This window comes from Rissa tridactyla, chromosome 1, assembly GCF_028500815.1.
Source record: "Rissa tridactyla isolate bRisTri1 chromosome 1, bRisTri1.patW.cur.20221130, whole genome shotgun sequence".
NCBI lineage: Eukaryota > Metazoa > Chordata > Aves > Charadriiformes > Laridae > Rissa > Rissa tridactyla.
Window position 1 is genome coordinate 143621341 of NC_071466.1, and position 19469 is coordinate 143640809.

Below are 19469 nucleotides of genomic sequence, written 5' to 3' on the forward strand. Positions count from 1 at the left end.
CGACTCAGTCACCTGTGTCAGGAAATTGTTAGAAGTGCATCCCAGAAATCTCTTAGATTGGTTGTGCCCTGCTGTGTTGTCCTTCTAGCAGACATTGTGGTGATTGAAATCCTTCATGAGGACCGGGGCCTGTTGAATATGAGGCTTCTTCCAGTTGGATGAAGAAGGCCTCATCTTCTTCCTCATCAGCAGGTCTATAGCAGCTACCTACTACAACATCACTTGTATTCGTCTGCCTCTTAGTATGACTCATAACTCTTGACTGACTCCTCACCCGTCCCAGAGCTTTATGCATTTTCACTGCTCTCTCATGTAAGGTGCAACATCCCCACCTTGTTTTCCCAGCCTGACCTTCCTAAAGAGCCTGTACCCATCCATCAGGTCACTCCAGTTATGTGAGTTACCCCACTATCTCTGTGATCGGAGTGATGTCATTGCCCTATAACTGCCCTCAGATGTGCAGTTCCTCCTGTTTTTTCCCTGTCTTGCATGCACTGGTATACAGGCATTGGAGATAGACACCCAAGTGTGCTGACTCCCCAGAATGAGCATGAGAGCTTTCCCAGTAAGGCTTCTGAAGGTAATAGATTTGTTGTGTTCATGAGAAATGGCATGGTTGATGGATTTTTCACAAATGAGGAGGAATATGGTACCTGAGAAAATTATAAAATCATAGACTTGTTACTTGGCAGGAATCTCTGCAAGTCATAGCAAAGTGGTACTCTAGGTCAGGTCAGACATGATTGTCTCTAGCAAAGCATTGAAAACCTCTAAGACTGGAGATTATGACACCTTCTTGGTAACTTCTTCCAGTGCTGTACTATTTGCTCAGTGAAAGCTTCTCCTTATGTGCAACATAAACTACTCAAGCTGCCCTTCTACTAAGTAAAGAGGAGATTAAACTGTCCTTGAGAAACCAAACCAACCCAGCTCTTACAGCTTCCTTTTGCAAAACCTGTCCTTTATTGAAGACTCCAGTGTGACCAGGTAAGACATCCAAGCCAAAGCTTAAGGCTTCTGGCTGCATATTTACACATCCCAAAACCACAGATTGGTAGAAGTTTCAGAATCTCCCTCTGCCAGCCCTACAAAAGATCACAGTCTCTGATACCTCATTTCAGTTTTTCAGGACCGTCCCAGCAGTACCGCTGGGGGGTGAATTTCGGAAGAGGATAACTGCTTTTTCTGGCAGATGAATTAAGGATCTTCAGCATTTGCACAGATTCCAGTTCTGTACCTTCTGTTACACGGATTGTCGTTACAGCTGTTACAGCGCTAGACTCAAAGGAGACATAGAAATAATTCCTTTGTCTTGCCTCAATGTCCAGTTCATAGGAATGCTGTAGAGGAGTTTAAATCTTTCCCATATTGTTATGGCAGTAGCACTAAGTAGGTATTATTAAGTATATTCACCCACTTCCATACTCCATTCTCATTTTCTAGTATATGGCTGAAGAACTTCTAAGATTTTGGTGTCCTTGCTATATTTTGGATCATGTTTAGAAAATGATCCCAGTTTTGACTAATTCTGTGAATTATCAAGACAGAGCAGGAAAATTTATCTGAGCTTACCTAAAAATCTCTTTTAAGCACCAGCCCTTTCCAGAGATGGATGAACCACCCAAATCCAGAGATGGCAAGTGGCATCCAAGAACTTAGTTTGCAGAAAGTTTGTTTTGAAATAGTAGAAACCATGTAGTTCCCTTCCGGAACAATCATTCTGATCTGTAACTCAGGGAAGAATACTGCAAAAGCAAAAGATGAGCACCTCTGTCCGACAGTAAATTAATGGAATGCCTCTAGTGCTGAGCTTTGAGTCCCCTTGAAGTCGTCCCCCGCTCTGATTAATATTGTGCTCTCAGAGCACAACATTAATCACAGTGCATTAACAGAGCAGTTAATGCATTGTCATATTTTGAAAAATCCTATTATTTGTGGTGATAATCTTTCTGGACAATCAAGTTAGTATCTTCCAAAACTCAGGTTAATGTGCATTGAAACAAGAACAGGGACTGCTGTGTCTGTTGAGACAGGAAGACAAGGTGGTGGTTTTTTGAACAGTATTTCTTACTGTTTTGAATCTCCACGCCAGACTGCTTCCAAATGAAGCACCATATCCAAAATGCCCAGAAGATGCGAACTCTTCCTACTGATTAGAAGAGTCTTTGAATCAGGTTTCCAGCTGCTAAAGATGATGTCCATCTTTATGTCTCATAGGATTTTTCATTAAAAATTTCTGCATGGTCGGAAAGAACAGCCTTTCAAACTGTTTTGCAAGATGTGCAGCTTCTTCATTCCATAGGAAACCTATGAGCTCTTTAAGATACCATAAATGAAGGAGAGGGGAAATGTCAAAAAACTCCAAAAAATGACAAAACCAAACTCATCTCCTCTGCACACTGACAGGTCTGAGCGTTCTCTATCTTGAAAAGAAGAGCTAATATAGGTACCCTTTATCTTGTAGAACTAACCAAACAGAAGGAAGATATTACTGGCAGCTTTTCCAAACTGTTGCTGACCCCAACAGAAGGGATGGTTTTAAGAGCCACCTGGACACTGAAGAACCTTTCTCTGCCAGCCTTTGGTGGTGCATTCTGCTTGTCCACATGGCTTCTTCGTGCTTGGTCTTTTGGTGCAGATCATCTTGCTCTTGACTTATTGTTTAAATAGAGGCCTGTCAAAACCTAATTCAGAGTGTCTTTTTGTCACTGCAGTTGTCCTGAAATCAGTTCCCAGATCAATGCTTACTTTTTGCAGTCATGCTGTTAGTAATTCCTCGTAACAAACTTCCTGTGCTTTTGAACATTTTTATGGGGGCTATATTTAAGCTGTTCCGTGTATTTTTCATTGTATCATCTTTGCTTCAAGCAGGATCACCTGTTTTAACACAGCACAGAAAAAGGTGGGGAGCTTTCTGTTCTCTGTAACTGGACCATAGATGGCACAGGCCATGTTCTTCAAAGTGGAGGTACAAACTGAGACACTTGCTGCTTGTTTTTGTCCCTAGTGCTCTCTCAGTATTTCATTTCTGTATGTACCTGTTCTATTTCAAGTCTGCTAAGAGCTCCCCTGGTGTTTAACCAGCAGTAGAAAGTCTGATGTCAAGAATAAATCTTTCCTCCACTCTTTCTCTCTCACACACCTAGTTGTGCAGCTTTTCCATCACACATTGTGTGCATGGAATCAAATAACGGCAAAAGTCAACAAGAGTATGGTCTCATCCCTTTTCCTCTTGGTAGTGCCGTCCATATCAGATTCCTGTTTCCTGATGCTGTGCAATGACTTATTTCAAGGGTAAGTCTATTGAAATTATTCTATTAATAAACCTTACCAGAATGGCATATCCTACCCTTTCTTTACCCCAACTTGTTTGCTGCTTGGAGGTTTTGCTGGGTTCTGCATGCATTATCTTACTCTGAAAAGCATGAAATGTCATCATTTGTGTATATGCTACTAAACTACAAATGTTCTCACCAATAAATAAAATTATCTAGCCTTTACTGACAATTGTGGCCACAGTACTTCATAGAATCATAGAATTGTTAGGGTTGGAAGGGACCTTAAAGATGATCTAGTTCCAACCCCCCTGCCATGGGCAGGGACACCTCCCACTAGATCAGGTTGCTCAGAGCCCCATCCAACCTGGCCTTAAAAACTTCCAGGGATGGGGCTTCCACCACCTCTCTGGGCAACCTGTTCCAGTGTCTCACCACCCTCGTGGTGAAGAACTTCTTCCTAACATCCAGTCTGAATCGACCCATCTCTAGTTTTAATCCATTCCCTCTAGTTCTACCATTACCTGACATCCTAAAAAGTCCCTCACCAGCTTTCTTGTAGGCCCCTGTAAGATACTGGTGGGCCACTATAACGTCTCCTCGGAACCTTCTTTTCTCCAGAGGAGAAAAATAAAATTTGACTTAAACTGTTAGTGGTCTTTGGTATGGGATGCCACCTTGTGGAATTTTTTAGGATGTCATGTCTTTTATCAAATCTCTTGCAAGTCTTCCTGACTCTTCAGTCCCTGTAGATAATCTTGTTTGCATAGATCAGCTTTGGTCTTTAATAGCCCCTCCAGCACCTGATTTTTTTATGTAATCTGAACTTTCAGTGTAATTTAGGGATAGCCAATGACAAGACAGATGCTCTCCCCCACCTCTCACTCCAAGGAGAGGAGGAGGCAGAATAAAGAGATTTATGAGTTTAGAAGGAACTAAACTACTTTAATGAAATATTAATAATAAAATAAAAAGGAAATAATGAAATAGATACAATATATACAAAACTTTATCAAGCTCCCAGGAGGACGTCACCAGCAGGCACGGGGAAGTCTTAGACTGGACTCAGCAACAGGTGGGAACTGAACTCCAGAGCTGGAGTCAGGAACACATGGATCAGGATCAAAGGCAGTTGAACAGACAGGGTTTCTGAAGAAAGAGGGCTGACCCTTTGATCCCTCAGCTTTTATACTGAGCGTGATGCATATGGGATAGAATACCCTGTTGGTCAGTTTTGGGTCACCTGTCCCGTCTGCTCCTCCGTGCAGGTGGGAACCCTCTACACTTTTCCGTTTCTAACCCTCTAATGGGGCAAACAACGAAATTAGCTGACCTTGGTTGTTATAGCAATAAGTATAAGCAAGAGCCTCTCTGCGTACCATGCCTTGGTTTTAACTATGAACATAGGTCTTATCACTTTGAGAACAAACAGTTTTCTGCACAATATGCTGTTAATTTCAGAGAGTTAGAAGAGGCATAGCTAAGAAGTAAAATTACTGAACAGAAAGTTCGTTCTGTTTTACCTCAAACCAGGATGCTTTAGGAGGTTAAAAGTCTGTGAAAAGGAGAACTTCCCTTAGCTTGCCCAGTGGGCCTGGCAATCAGTCATGGTGAGAGTGTGATCAGTGCAGATACTGAGCTATAATTGTAGTACTACACTAATATGTGTTGTCAGAAAGCTCTGAAGGGAACTGTAATCACATTGTGCACCTTGGCATGTTAACACAATCACTACAGCAGCTGGAAAGGAGTTATTCCATGGTTGTCTTCAGCAGGACATTAGAATTGCAGAAAGAAAGAGCAAATGTGGACATGTCTGCTGTCTCATTAATAGCACTTCATTTTGCATTGTAAAGGACTCTTCTCCCAACGTGTTCAGATGTCTGGCATTCTGGTTGTATCTCCATAGTGGTGTGTTGCTATTTGTTGGCAAATGTTTCACATCAGGTGACGAATGCTTCTTCCCTGCCAGAGGCATAGTGAAAAGGTGAAAGTGCAGTAGATGGCTGGTCTTCTGCCAAAAAGCAAAGTGAGTTTAGCAAAATAGTAGAGTGGCTACCACAAGCAAGGGAAGAAATGATCTCTCCTGTATGGAAGTCTATATAGAGGGTTTCCATAGCTGAAGCCGTGCCACAGGGACAGAAGCCATCTGTCTGGTTTTCTGCTCTCCAGCTTTGATTCTCCTTCTGCTCTTGGTCCTCTTCTGTCTTTATGTCCATCCCATGGAGCACCAGTGGGCCTGTCACTTTCCTGATTTCCTACACTTAAAGGTAGCCTTCCCTTCCCTCAAATAAGCAATGATCTGCTTCTAACTTTGTCTAAATAAACATAAACATGAGACTTCTGGAGTAATTTCTTAGCCACCCCTCTCTTCTAGACCAAATCTCTGTCAAGAATTGTGCTGGGTTTTTTTCAAACGGTAAAGAGATGCTGGTAAGGGCTTCTTTCTTCTACCTCTTTTGCTACTATCCTCATATTTGGAGTTGGTTAGTGAGGTGCAAATCTTCATGGGCTGATCTTTCTATCGATTGCGTGTGCTCCTTTCTGTCCTTTACTTGCCCTTTGTCTGTAAACCTTTTGCCCTGATCTTGCTCCTACCACCACCTTGTTTATCTGCAATGATCTATTGTTTTTGGCCTGACGATTCCAGAATTAACTGCCCTCTTTCAAAACACTTGAGCTACGGCTCTGATTTCTGAGCCTAATAGAGTATGAAAGTCCAAGGAACACATTCATAAATAATCTTTAAAGTCTGAATTCAGGTTCTGAATGAAAGCTACACTAAACAATTTCAGGTTTTGGTAGAAACTTCTTTGTAAACATTTACAGTCTCGTCCATGGAGTGTCATGAAGTCATTGATTGGAGTGTCATCAGTTATTGGCAATGTACAGCCCTGGCAGCTTAGAAATGCCATTTAAAACCTTAAATTAATGTTGTGTGGTGAGAGCTGCTTCTAACCTCCTGAACCATCAAGTTCTCAGCCTGAGCAACAGACTGCAGTTCTCAGCTAATGGGTGAAGCAGCTGAGCCAACAGAGTGGATTCCTGAGAGGGCTTGAGCACCAAACCTGCAGCAAATCAAGGACACAACAGATGAAATTTAAAGCAGGAGCAACAGGTTGACTGATTCCATGAACTGCAGACAGTTTAAACCTGCAGTGATTTCCACTGGGTCCTGCAGCAGAATGTGATCAGGAGACTTCTGTTTTTCATCCCCCCCACAGTTCTCTACTACTCCCAAGTTCACATTGACTTGCTGATGTACCATGAAAAGCAATGAGAAGTCACTTCAAGACTATTAATTGGAGAGGATGGATTTGCAGGAAGACATTAAAGTCCTGTAGCCCTTTCCTGCCACATGCACGTGTGTATGTTTTGTACCAGTCATTTCATAGGGATAGTAGCTGTTTGACTTTTTCCTGCTACACACACTCATGTTGCAGCTGCATCCAGCTCTGTTACAGGTAACAGACGTTGTGACATTTATCCGCACCCAGTGATGCAAAGGTCCCCAGCTCACTCTGTGTTGAGTTTTGGAAGCAGAGGTGCTTCCCAGCTTCCTTATAATAACAATGAAAATTTCCTTTGTGTTACCCAATGCATGTGCTTGTGAGCTTTAGACAATTGTGGGGATTTTTTTCCCCCAGATTGCTAAGCTAATGCTTAGGTGCAAGGAGGCCTGGAAATAACCACCAATGCAGTATAGTTAATCTCCATCTCTTACCCTCTTTCTCTGCCTACACAACAACAATTTTTGTGCTTTGCATGATGTTAGCTCATGTGGACTTGGTACATTGGGAAACGCTTTACCTGCCTCCCATGGGAATGTCTGTGAGCATCTTGCATAAGGCCTACTCCTGGTCACAATTCTTCACGAAACTGGTGAATCTCCCTAGATGCAAAGCAGTTTCAAAAGCTTCAAGCAAACTAGGAAGGGGACTCAGAGGGGACAGAAGGGTTATAGGGGAAATAAAATAAAATAACCATGCGTACCATTATAAAAACATTAGACCGACTCATAGATAAGATGACATGAATGCAAAAAGATACTATTCTAGTTTTTCTTTCATGTTCTGTGAAGCAGCAAAAACAAAGGAGACAGTTGTACCTTAAACTATTGCCATGCTGGTAAAATCACCCCAGACAGAAGTGCAGATATTTTCCCAAAAAGTTAGGTGTGTAGTTCTTCATCATGCCAGATAAGCGCTCATCACAAGACAGAACTGAACCCTATTTTAGTGGAGGTAGTGTTCTCTGACCTTGAGCTTTCAGTTTGAGTAAAAGTTGTAATTTATGCAAGCACAATGGGGTGCGCTGGGTGTGGTGAACCTGCTAGATGGCAAGAACTTTTGTTCCTCTTGTTCCTCACTGCTGACAGGTGAGCACCAGCAGCTTTGGGATATCACTTCGAGTAATGATTAGGTCCTTTTTTTTTTTTCCCCCCCATGCAGTGATCCAAGTAAATTGAAGCAAAATACTCTGAGCGGGGTGGGGGGGGTGCACTCTGATCCCCCTCCCAGTGAAGGTGATGTGAATTTCACCTCTGCCCTTGGCAAAGGCTAGATTTGCCAGGAAACTGTAATGGTACTGTTTAGTAGCTCACAGATTTAATGAATGCGCAACTCCTACTTCTTATTTCAGTGCACAGGGATCACGGATCAGATGGGAAGTTTTATAACATGCATATTGAGCAAGTACTAAAAGATGGCCAGCTTTTAGGCCCCCTGTAGTGCAACACTTGGCCATTGTTCTGAAGACCTGCCCTGTGACTTAGGGTGGGAAACCTTATTTCCTTAACCAGACATGGTACTCTTAAGAATGAGAAGCAAAGTTAATTTTATGTCTTATTAGCAGCTTTGTATTTCCTTCAGGTTCTTTCCCAGACAGAGATTAGCAGAAGTTGAGCTTCCTATAGATAATAAACCTAGAAATCTGATTTTTGCGACATAGAACCCTGGCAAACAAGAGTAAACCTATGAGAACTCACACTAAAACCAAACCTGGCTACTGGGACTGGGCATTTTATGACAAATGTGTATTGAAATGATACTATTGATTGTAGCTGTCTCCAGGACTTCCTTGTCTGCCCTAGGGTGAGGAAATATGGGGCTGGATACTCTGAGACATTGTAGATGACTGCAGAAATAAGTGCAATGGAGCATTCTTTCAAATAATATTTTTTTATCTTCCTACAGAAAAATTTCATTGGTTTGTGCTGTTGGGAGACCAATGGGTAGCCCTAATTTCACGTGCTGAGTCTTTAAAAAGATAATTCTGCCATCCGGTGGCTTTTGAATAGATTTATAAGTATAGGTGACATGAACAAGTCTAGGTAAGAACATTTAGTTTCACTTTGTTTCAGCACCGAGCCAGTGAGAGCATTACTGCAGAAGTTACCTGAGAATTTGCTTGAGAAATTCTTTACTTTCAGAGTGGGCGAAGGAGCCAGTGCCATTTATTTTAACGGTGAAACCTTTCTTTTGTTTATCTCTTTGCAGTTATGTGGCTGCGGTCTGCTGGGTGTGGGCATCTGGCTGTCGGTGTCGCAAGGAAACTTCGCCACATTTTCTCCTAGCTTTCCATCGCTTTCAGCTGCCAACCTAGTCATTGCCATTGGCACGGTCATCATGGTGACAGGCTTTCTGGGCTGTCTAGGTGCTATCAAGGAAAACAAGTGCCTCCTGTTGAGTGTAAGATATCAATACTTCTTTCCACTAAGACCAGTGACTGTTTTTTTGCTATTATTTTATTTAAATGACCAGTGCAAAATAGCCTTGTACCATTGCCCTTGGCTTTCAATCTTCTGTATGCTTGCAGTATGACATCCCATAGCTTTGGTCACAGTGAGATCATTGGTGTATTAGCAAATGTATCCTTGTTACTGTGTGCCCTAATGTATTAGATAGCAAAAGAAATTACTCTTAGTTACCTCTGAATGGTTAAACGTAAACTGTAGTGTCAACCTGGATAGCCCTTCTGGAAATGTCTGTTAGAAGGACTGACTAAAAATCTTAAGCACAGCTGCTTTTGGATGCCACTCAAAGCCTCTCATGACTATTTTCTACTTTGCCCTTATCTAAGGCCTTCGTCAGAGGTTGGTGGAAACCATCTGACCCAAAGTTAAGAAGTCCAGGGTTTCTGCCAGGCCTTACCAATAAAGAAAAACAATAATCTGATCCTTGGCAGTCTTTGTCCAGTACTGAAGCACAGAGGTTGGAAACCCCGCTCAGAAAACATAGTGTGGGTCACTCATCTTGCATAAACCCAGGAGGCTTCATCGTGCTTCTCTTCACAGAATCATAGAATGGTTAGAGTTGGAAGGGACCTTAAAGATCATGTAGTTCCAATCCCTTTGGGATGGTTAGCTTCCAGCTACTGGAGCTCACACTTGGGATGCCCCTACAGAGAGAGATTTTAGCTAGAGAGTTGGGAATAGAAGTGCTGAGTAATATAACGACTACTCCATCAGGCAGTTGGATGTGGTTAAAGCCCACCTGCTAGGGACTCCCGAGGCACATCACGTTGAACTTTGTGATAATGGGTTCAGCACCTGTTCTGTAGTCTAGTCTGTATGAAGGAAAGAGGCTACCAGGGCTTCATGCTGTGACAGCAGTCAAAAAAAGGCAAGATAAAAGCACTGTTGAAACCTGCAAACTGGTAGTAGGGCAAACCCTAAGATTTAGAGAATGCTGGACAATGAGCGTTCTCACTGATGGTGAGGCCTACGGGGGCTTTAGTGGCAATATAGTATCAGTATGCCTGAATAGTTTGAAATCAAATTTGCATGTTTTTGGCAGTCGAAGAAAGGTTTAGAAGACAAGACCTATCATCTTCAGAGTTTGTAGCAGCCCCAGGTTTGCTCCAGGTTGGCAAGTGTGTATACACTGTCTGTTTTTTCTTTGTTCTAGTTTTTCATCGTTTTGCTGATAATTCTCCTGGCAGAGCTGATATTACTCATATTGTTCTTTGTTTATATGGACAAGGTAAGCAAATATGACATATATATTAATTATCTGCACTAGCATGTAAAAAAGATTCAGTTTGCTTTTGTTTGATGGAGGTATGTGGGTTCTCCTTGCTGTTCACTTTGGTGAAGGTTTGACCTTGAGATCTTGGCTGTTTTCTCTAAGTTGCTTCTGCAGGGAAGGAGGAAGCGATGAGGAGGGCAAAGAGGAGAGAGGAACCCACTGAGCTTTACAATTTCCTCCCTGAAATAAAACCATGGTCAAAGACCTCCCTTTTAGTCTTCTCCTAAACGCTGAGGTAGCCTTCAACATAGCTGTTTGATGTCTCTGCAAGAAGCTTATCATCTTGTAGGCCACAGGTTACAGGCAGAAGAGGCTGCTGAGAGGTATTGCCAACAGCTATCTCTGGCAAAGTTAAAATAAGCTCAGCAGATTTCTGCTGATCACTCTTCAGTTAGTTAGTTTGGATCAGATAGTGACTGTATGATGGACTCTTAGTAGGAGGGAAGCTGTTTGCTCTCCTATCTCATGAAAATTAATCCAGCATTTTGCAGTCTGAGGGAGAAACTAGGCCTTGGTAGGCGCTGAAAGGTCCCACTGACTTGGGAGAGTCTTGAAGCTATGATGGAGCATTTCTACCCATGTTAAGTCTGTGGTGAGAGAAAGTAAGAGAGATACATTCTACACGCAAGTCTATACCATTTGGTCCTTTCCTCTGAACAGCAGTGTGTTGACTTTCTGTACTTTTTTACGTGATGCAGGTCAGTGAGAGTGCAAAGAATGATTTGAAGGAAGGTATGAAGCTATACAATTCAGAAAATAATGTTGGACTGAAAAATGCATGGAATATCATTCAAGCAGAGGTAACATATTTTCTCAGTAGAAGAAAAATAACAATTTGGCCATAAAGGCTGCTGCAGTCTATTAACTGTTGCATCCATGCCAAGTCTAAAAGATGACTAATGCAGGCTTTGGTTTCTGATTTTGCGCACTTGAACATCCAGGGAGTACTCTGAAACCTGGGATCAAAGATGAAAGATGCTTACCTCTCTCTGAGATTCTCTGTGCCTATCACAGGCACAGAGATGATCTGAAACAGAGAAGCAGCAAAACCTGCATAGGTAGAACTGCAGCTTTGGCAGCTCGGCTTTTGCCGTTCAACAGTTGTGGGCAGATCACAGCATGTTTTGGTGTTTGCGTTCATGTCTCTGTGACAAGAAGACTAACATAATTGGGCATGGGACCATTTATTTTCTTTGTGGTTTTTTTTTAATGTTGCGAAGTATTTGCTTTTAGTGATCACTGAGCACAAACCACTTTAAAAATAAGAAAGTGCTGTGGCAGCCCTTTTGAAAATACATAGTGGTTTAGTGGAAGTTTGTGGTGGTGCATGATTCACAAATTATGCTCGTTAATTTATTAATTCTTTACTTTTGCCGTAGATGAAATGCTGTGGTGTGAATGACTTTACGGATTGGTACCCAGTGCTGGGAGAAAACACTGTCCCAGACCGATGTTGTACAGAAAACTCCCAAGACTGTGGACGGAACTCCACCGAATTAGTGTGGAAAACGGTAAGGCTTGCTTTGCCCAGGTCAAGGCTTAGGGAGGGGTGGGAAGAAGAAAATAGAGAGAATGCACATGAAAGAAAATGTGACCTTGGGATTTCAATTCTCATTTTTCATCATTTCAGGGCTGTTATGAGAGAGTTATGACCTGGTTTGATGAGAATAAGCATGTTCTTGGTTCAATTGGGATGTGCATCCTCATAATGCAGGTAATACTGGTATGATGTTTGTTAACATGGCTTTATTTGCTGTCAGCATTCTTGATTCTGCTGTGTGAAAAGTGGTGCGCAACTGCTTTCAGTTTGATCATGATTTCAAAAATCAGATTTGTTTTACGAGTTCCTTTAAGGAAACAGGTCAGTAGTTAGTCCCACAAAAAGACATACTACAGTGGGGTTTTGCTTACCTGCATTTTGACTTCAGAGCACCACTTTGGAGTTCCCATGTTTAGCCAAATGTTACGCTGTCCCTTAGGGAACTGTTTTTTTAAATTTTGGAAGTAAGTCCTAGAAATTGCCAAAATGAGTCGAATCACGGGCACTACACTGAGTAGGTTAACATGTTTTAAAAAAGAAGTGCAGAAATACATCATAATCAGTTAAGGTTTTGGGGGTGCTGTATCACTGCTGTACTGTTACGGGAGAATGTCTGAAATCTGATGTTTTCAGTCACAGTTACCTGGTTAAACAAGTAAAAAGGGAGAGTGACTCGTATGTATTGATTCTGAAAAATGGTTGCACATACGACAAAGAGCCTGGAGAGCTTTTTGCCTCCATCTGTACTCTGACAGATCTCCAGACATCATTGTGGGCCTGAACAACACACATTCAAGTTTACTGATCAGTGTTGAAGCTTGAAAAATATGGCTAGTGTGGAATGACTTTTAAAACTACCGCTGGACCGTGAACACAGGTCAGCAGTGCAGTTTAGGCAGCCTCCCTATACTCAAGTCTTATTGTTTGTTTTCCTTCAGATTCTTGGCATGGCCTTCTCCATGACACTCTTCCAGCAGATTCACAGGACTGGCAAAAAATATGATGCCTAAAGCCTCTGAAACATTATCACATCAACCCTTCTGTCTCGTCATAAAAATGAACGAAAGGAATGACCACAAAGAGTATCAAGCTTAGCCCTGCTGAGGGAATCCGTCCCATTGACCCATCTGCTTTGTTGTTATTTGTCCAGTTATTACCATAATTTGTTATTTGACTCATTTTTTTGTCTGTTTCACACTTGCCATTTATTTGCCAAAGACGGGGGAAACCCCACAAACAAATGGATTTTCTACACGAAATCATAGATCTGCTCTAAGAATGTTTCTTAACTTAAGAAAATGTTTTGCTCTACTAATCCGTGCTATATGTGCAAAAATTATGTACGTTCAACTTCAAGGGAGAATTCTTCAAAGTCTTCCATTAAGTTTTCAACCCTCATGTCCAATTTACTGTAAGACTCGGAAAAGTCACTCTGAGAGTCCTAGGAATTAGAGCTGCTTTGCAGCTTCTTGTACCTTATGGTGTATACTTTTTTATTATGTTAATGATGATGATTATTATTATTATGGATATAGCTTAGAATTTAGTTGCCTGACTTATAACTTCTTACTGTTTTGGGTTTTTCACATTTATTGTACATTAATTTGGGAACCACTGTGTGATCTCCAGAGGACGTGTTTTTCAAAGTTGACAGTTTGTGCAGGCAGGTAAAGACGTAACTTTTCTCAAGTCCGTGGGGAGGCATCGTCTACATGTATCAGGGCCTTGATGCCCTTACTGTAACAAAGGTGGTACCTTTTAAATCAGAGGCTCTTTCCTCAGATAGAATGCCATGCCTTCCCATTGGACCAGATGGTGAGCTTCCTGCTCCTGTGAGGCAAAGTTCCAATGTCTTTACTCACCCAAAGCAGTGTCTGGGTGCTTTGATGTCATGCTACTTTGAAAGCTAAAAGTAATGACTAAGTAAGTTAGTGCTCCCTGTCATGAAGGAGAGAGATTGCAGTCTGCCTACTGGCCAGTGGGCAGCAGACTGCACAGATTGTGTTCTCCGTTTCAAAAAGTTTGCCCAGGGCATGGCATGCTGCTGGACGTGAGGGAAGGGGATGGCAATTTGATGGCAATATTGTCATGCCATATGACATGTCATGTCATTGAAGGGGTTTCCTCAGGCAGATGAGAGCTCTCTCCCTGAGCTGGAAAAGCTGATTTGATTGAAGGTGACCACATGACGCAGGAAAGGGGCAATTTCCAAAACAGCATTCAGAGACAGTATGTGTTGTCACATCTTCAGTAAAAAATTGGTTCTTGCTTGTAGCGTGCCAGGTGGTATAGTTTAGATTTCACTGCAATGTAATTTTTACCAACATTCCCGTTAGAAAACTTGAACATGTATTCCTTTACTTTGAGTGCTGCTTCATTGCAAGTAGCCCCCCTTTACCCTTTGTTTCAGGTTTTTGCTGTTTTGTGAAGGGAGAAGGAAAGGCTCAGACATTGGAGGATGTTCTGATTTAACTCCAGTCAGGGCTCAACTCAGCTCTGAAAGAAACACTGCTTTTTGTAGTAGCAGCAGTCAGAAGTGACCTTTAGAGGTTACTTCATCCAGTGTCACTCTTAAAGGAGTACTGTCATAGAATCATTGAATCATAGAATGGTTTGGGTTGGAAGATCATCTAGTTCTAACCCACCTGCCATGGCCAGGGACACCTCCCACTAGACCAGGCTGCTCAAAGTCACAGCCAACCTGGCCTGTCATCTATGTGTGCTGGTATGCGTGCAGTAGTCCTTGGACCAGTTCGGCCCAAACCACAACACTATGTGAGATGGGGTTTGCTGTGACATTATAGAACTGAATTTCAGAAAATGCTGAGGATGGAGATTTTGTGCCTTTAAGAGCCATGCCATGTCAAACTACTCCTCTGGTAAAAAGTTTCTCTTAATGTCCAGTCTGAATATTTATACTTTAAACTCTTATTATTTTCGTTGTATCATTCAGTCTATCTTTTCCTTGCAGGCTGAAATAGCTGTTGAGCCATTTTCATATCTGGGAGATTTCAGTCCCCTGTGTATCTTCCTAGTAGGTCCTGCATGCATCTGGCAGCAATAGTGTTTTGTGTGGCCTGTGTGTCACTTTTTTGAGTTCCTATGAAATCGGTGTGTCAGGAAGGAGTTTGAATGTGTGGGATACAGAGATGAATTTGGGTGTTGTAGTGAAGAAGGAGGTTACTACTCTTGGAGCATGGCCCTTGCTCATATGAGTGCAATGCCCAAAGTTTCACAGGCCCCTTCTTTCCCACTGAAGCAGACAATGCCATGTGGGTTCATCTATTTCACTTGGATTGCCTTTGAAAGAGTCAGGGAAGAAGCAGAGGGAAAGCACAGAAACTGAATCCAGCTCTACTTCCATTTCTAACAAAAATTGGGACCAGGAGCATCTGAGCCCTGTTGGAGATGGATGTTCCATGTTGAAGAAGGGGCTCTGATGCCCAGTGTACTTGCTGCTACATGTAAGACTGTATCCAAAGTTGCTAAGATGCGTTCCTATTTCTGCAAGAAAAGACGATTTTCATGTGATGGCTCCACTGCATTCCTCCTTTGGGAAGAGGTGCTTAGCTTTCTCTAGTTTTCTCTGGCGTTCAAAAAGAGCCGGGTGCAGGACTAAACAGGAGCATCATTTCTGTCCTTTGGGTCACACAGTGGTACCTGCCACATCTTAAATTTTAATCTGCAGTCAGTTTTTGTACAAAAAATGGTAAAATATATTAGTGAAAGTAATAAGGAAATAAAAAATGTTTTATTATAAGTAACTCAGAGATGAAATGTATAGTTGCAAACTCAGCTACTTTTGCGTCCCATCCAAACTTATTTTTCTAGAATGCTTCATTCCATTTCATGATCTAGCAGCATAGATCCTGAAATCTTTTTTTAATGACTACTTTTGGCATTTTAAGCACAGTATTGAGATAGTTACACGAGCTTCATGTATTCATCTCTATGAAGCCACCTGCAGGAAAGGAATCAAAAGCAGGGCTGATTTGTGTCTCTTAGCTGACTCTCTGATGTGGGAGGAGAAGACAGACATCCTGAAAGGAGCAGAAAAGTAATGCCATTTTCCAAGCAACAAAAAACAGCCCTGGAAAATGTGAGGCTGCATCAGTCAGTTTGTCAGAGATGGCACTTACTGTCCTGTAAACTGGTCAAAGGGAGCTTTGGCTCATGTATGTATGCACTTTCTTTGCTTATGCTGGTGGGTGGCTGTCTGTGTGTTTTCCCCAAATGTCACTCTGATTATTTAACTATAAGTTTTTAGCATGTTTTTAAATAAAAACTGATACTGAGTAAAAGTATCTTTAATATACACAAATACTGATTTGTATAAATGCATACCCCTCTGTATCTCTAATTCATGAAAGCACAGTTCAAGTGTGTGAAAGTGCTGTTTCTCTGAGTGTTCCTTCAGACCGTAGCGTAGCTTTGTCTCACTGTGCTTCATGCTTGAAAGCTGCAGGAGAACTTAAGCAGAGACATAATAGGAGAGCTGCTTAAAGAACATCTACGTGAAAGCTGTCGAAGTGATAGCAGTGAATTCTGTTCCCTCCTGGTAGTACCTAGGCTGTTAAGTTATAGGAAGCCCAGGTGGAGGGCACTCAAGAGAACTGCCCATTGCTAAGTAGCATGTGAGATGATAAAAACAATGGCATAAACGTCTCCAAGATGACAGAAGATGCCTTGTATATTTCATGCATTGTGTTCCTTGGACTGTGGTCATGTTAGGCCAACTCTCATATCCTGTGTCCACTCCCCATTTGTACGCATGAAAAACACGCTCACAAACAGGAAGGGTGCAAGCTGAGAGCAGCTGAACTGATCCTCATGGTCTTTCTTGGGCAATGTATTGGCCAGGCATAGAAAAGGCAAGGAGGAGAAGGGTGTTTTCCCAGCAGATAGTTCTTGGGAGCAGCATGGAATAGAGCACATATAATTCTGACGTAACTTCTTTCCATAGAGTTGAGCAGCTTCATGCTGTAGCTGCCATGGGGAAACCTGAAGATGTTTGCCTATGGGCTAGCCATCTGTTGTGCCGTAGATAGTAGACACTAAGAAACAACATGCCATTCCCACCAGGTGATATTTGCACCAGTGTTTCTTCTATGCAATACCTACTTTCGCCTTTATATAAAAGATTTTTACTAGGATGATATAAAAATAAAGGATTTTTTAAAAGGTGCCTCTTTGAGTTCATTTATCTCCTAACCCCAACTACCACAAAAACCAAAAGGGGACAAAAAAAATTCAAAAAGGTGACTCACAGAGATCTATTCCAGCTCCACTACAGTTGAAGTTCAGAGGTCTCGAAGCTGCGCATCTCTGAAAAGATCCACTCCCTGCCCTGTCCTCTCTCATCCCCTTTCAAAACAATACTCTAATAAAACAGAAATAGGTGTGAAAGGTCCCCAAAGAACAGCAAATTAGTTTTGAGAGCTGATAATATAGGAAAGAGTTTGCAAGTGTCCCAGAGAATACAGAATAGTCAAAGAGAGGACAAAGTAGTAAAGAACTTGAAAGACATCCAGAGGACACTGAGAAGCCTCAGAGAAACCATAAAAATCAATTAAACACTGAAAGAAAGATCACAGAATAGCCCTCCAAATGCCAGGAAAGTAGACAGACATTCTAAAAGAGCACTAGGAGAGTATGCCTGCAGCTGCTAAGAAAGGAGACAGGCTAAAAGAACAACAAATAATAGCCTGGGAGAAGGGAAGAAACAAGCAGGGAGGCTGAAAAAGTCACAGCAGAAAGAAGAGTAGGTGCTGAGATGCCACAAACCTGGAAGAGAGACTGAAACAGCCCCAGAAAGCCCAGTTTAACATCAGAAAAGTGGGGGGTATGGGAGGGGGGGACGCAGCAGAAGACTGAAAGCACTCCAAATTCACCTCAGTGAGAGGAAGGAAGAGACCAAAAGCCTGAAATGCAGTGATGGCAGCTTTGGAGAAGTTAGGCAAAAAGTAGAGAGGTTGAGAGAGACCCAGAGAGCAGAGAAGCTTTACAGAGCCTGAGAGATTAGAAGAGAGCCTGAAAGAACCTCAGAGACGACACAGCAGTCTCAGAGAAGGTAAGAAAATAGCATAAGGCCTGCAAATGTGAAGGATAACAAAGACTAGCCTCAGAAAGGTGGAAAAAGTAGTTAAGAAAGAGACCCAGAGATGATACAGTAGCCTTGAAGAAGTGACAAAATATAGCAGAAAGACTGAAAGAATGCTGAGGGAGCAGACAGTAGCTTCACAGAGACCAAGAGAGAAGCAGAGATATTAAAAGAGTCCAAGGAGAACACACGGTACCACTGGAAGACCACAAAAGTAGGAGACAGACTAGAAGAACCCAACTGCATGCAGAGTATGCCTAGGGCACTGAAGAAACAGGCAGATAGCCTCAAACAGCCTCTGAAAGCATACAGAGTAGCTCTTTGAGTGAGAGAGACCAATGGTGAGGAGCTTGAGACAGGTTGAGAGAAGAGCAGAAGGAGCCCGTGGCAGGGCACGACCATATCTCTTGACCTGCGGTATTTTTTTAAAAAATGGTCTTGTGTGTTTCCTTTGTCACTGAGTCCCCTGCCACATTTGGCAGAGGGTCCACTTCTTTTTCTTAGGGTCCTTCTTACCCTCAGTGTGTTAATAAAAGTCCTTTGTGTTGCTTTCCACTTTCCTCACTAGTTTCAACTTCACCTGAGCTTTGGGCTTTCCAGATTCCACCCTACCACAATCAGGCAATGCCTCTATTCATCTTGAGCAGCTCGGCCCCACTTCTGCCTTCCGTGCTCTTTCTTTGTGCTGTCAACATCAGTCAGGAGTTCTCCGTTCATCCATGCTGGCCTTCTCCCAGGCCTGACAGACTTCCCACACATTAGAACGGACCCTTCTTGTGCGTTGAGGAGGTTGTATTTGAAGTCTGACCCGCTCTCCTGGACCCCTCTGCCCTCCAGGGTGACTCCAATGGGATACTGCCTACCAGATTCCCTCAACAAGCCAAAGCCTTCTTTCTTCTAGTCCGGGGCTGTAATCTTGCTACGTCTCACTCACAGCTGGGTGGACCTTGACCTACATTGCAGTCCTGCCTCTGTGTCAGAGAGCAGCGAGGGCTAGCTGCTCCACCATGAAAGGCTAGTCAGGAGCGGAACACAATAACACGGCAGGCACAGGCAGTGGCCTCGCCAAGAAGGAGCTAGGATGCAGAACAGCAAGTCCAGGTCAGGATGGGGACCGACGACAGTGGGTCACATGCAGCCCAGCAATCCCCCAGCAAGTCCATAGTGATAAGGCAGAGCCAAGGACAGCCAGGAAGCTGAGCCAGTGATACAGGTCAAGGTCCAGACTGTGCAGGTACAACATCAGCCATAGACAGAGCTGCTACGCAGCTGCAATGGAACACGGGCAGGAGCCAGCGGCAAGGCCGCTGCTTAAAAACAGTTCCCAAGGGAAAAGAGGGACAGGGCCTCGCTCCTAGCTTTTTTCCCACAGCCCTTATCAGCAAAGGAGCTGGACTTGGACTCAGCCAGCTCCACTCTAATTTAGCCAACTAAACTGCTAGAAGACGGATGCACTCCGGGCCCTGACACGCTGACCCCATCTCCTTCTTCTCCTCATGGGACTCTCTGGATGGACCGTGACCCGA

General features: G+C 42.8%; 1 protein-coding gene across 3 annotated transcripts in view; it reads left to right on the forward strand.

Moving 5' to 3' along the window:
* The window catches only part of TSPAN9 (tetraspanin 9), a 189599-nt gene extending 172571 nt beyond the window's left edge, over positions 1-17028 (forward strand). For all 3 annotated transcript variants that reach the window (XM_054216227.1, XM_054216315.1, XM_054216136.1), the window contains 6 exons: positions 8774-8965; positions 10184-10258; positions 11002-11103; positions 11683-11814; positions 11934-12017; positions 12782-17028. In XM_054216227.1, coding sequence (XP_054072202.1) covers positions 8774-8965; positions 10184-10258; positions 11002-11103; positions 11683-11814; positions 11934-12017; positions 12782-12853 — 657 coding nt within the window. In that variant the 3' untranslated portion in view covers positions 12854-17028. The remainder of the gene's footprint in view (positions 1-8773; positions 8966-10183; positions 10259-11001; positions 11104-11682; positions 11815-11933; positions 12018-12781) is intronic.
* Positions 17029-19469: the final 2441 nt, after the last annotated feature.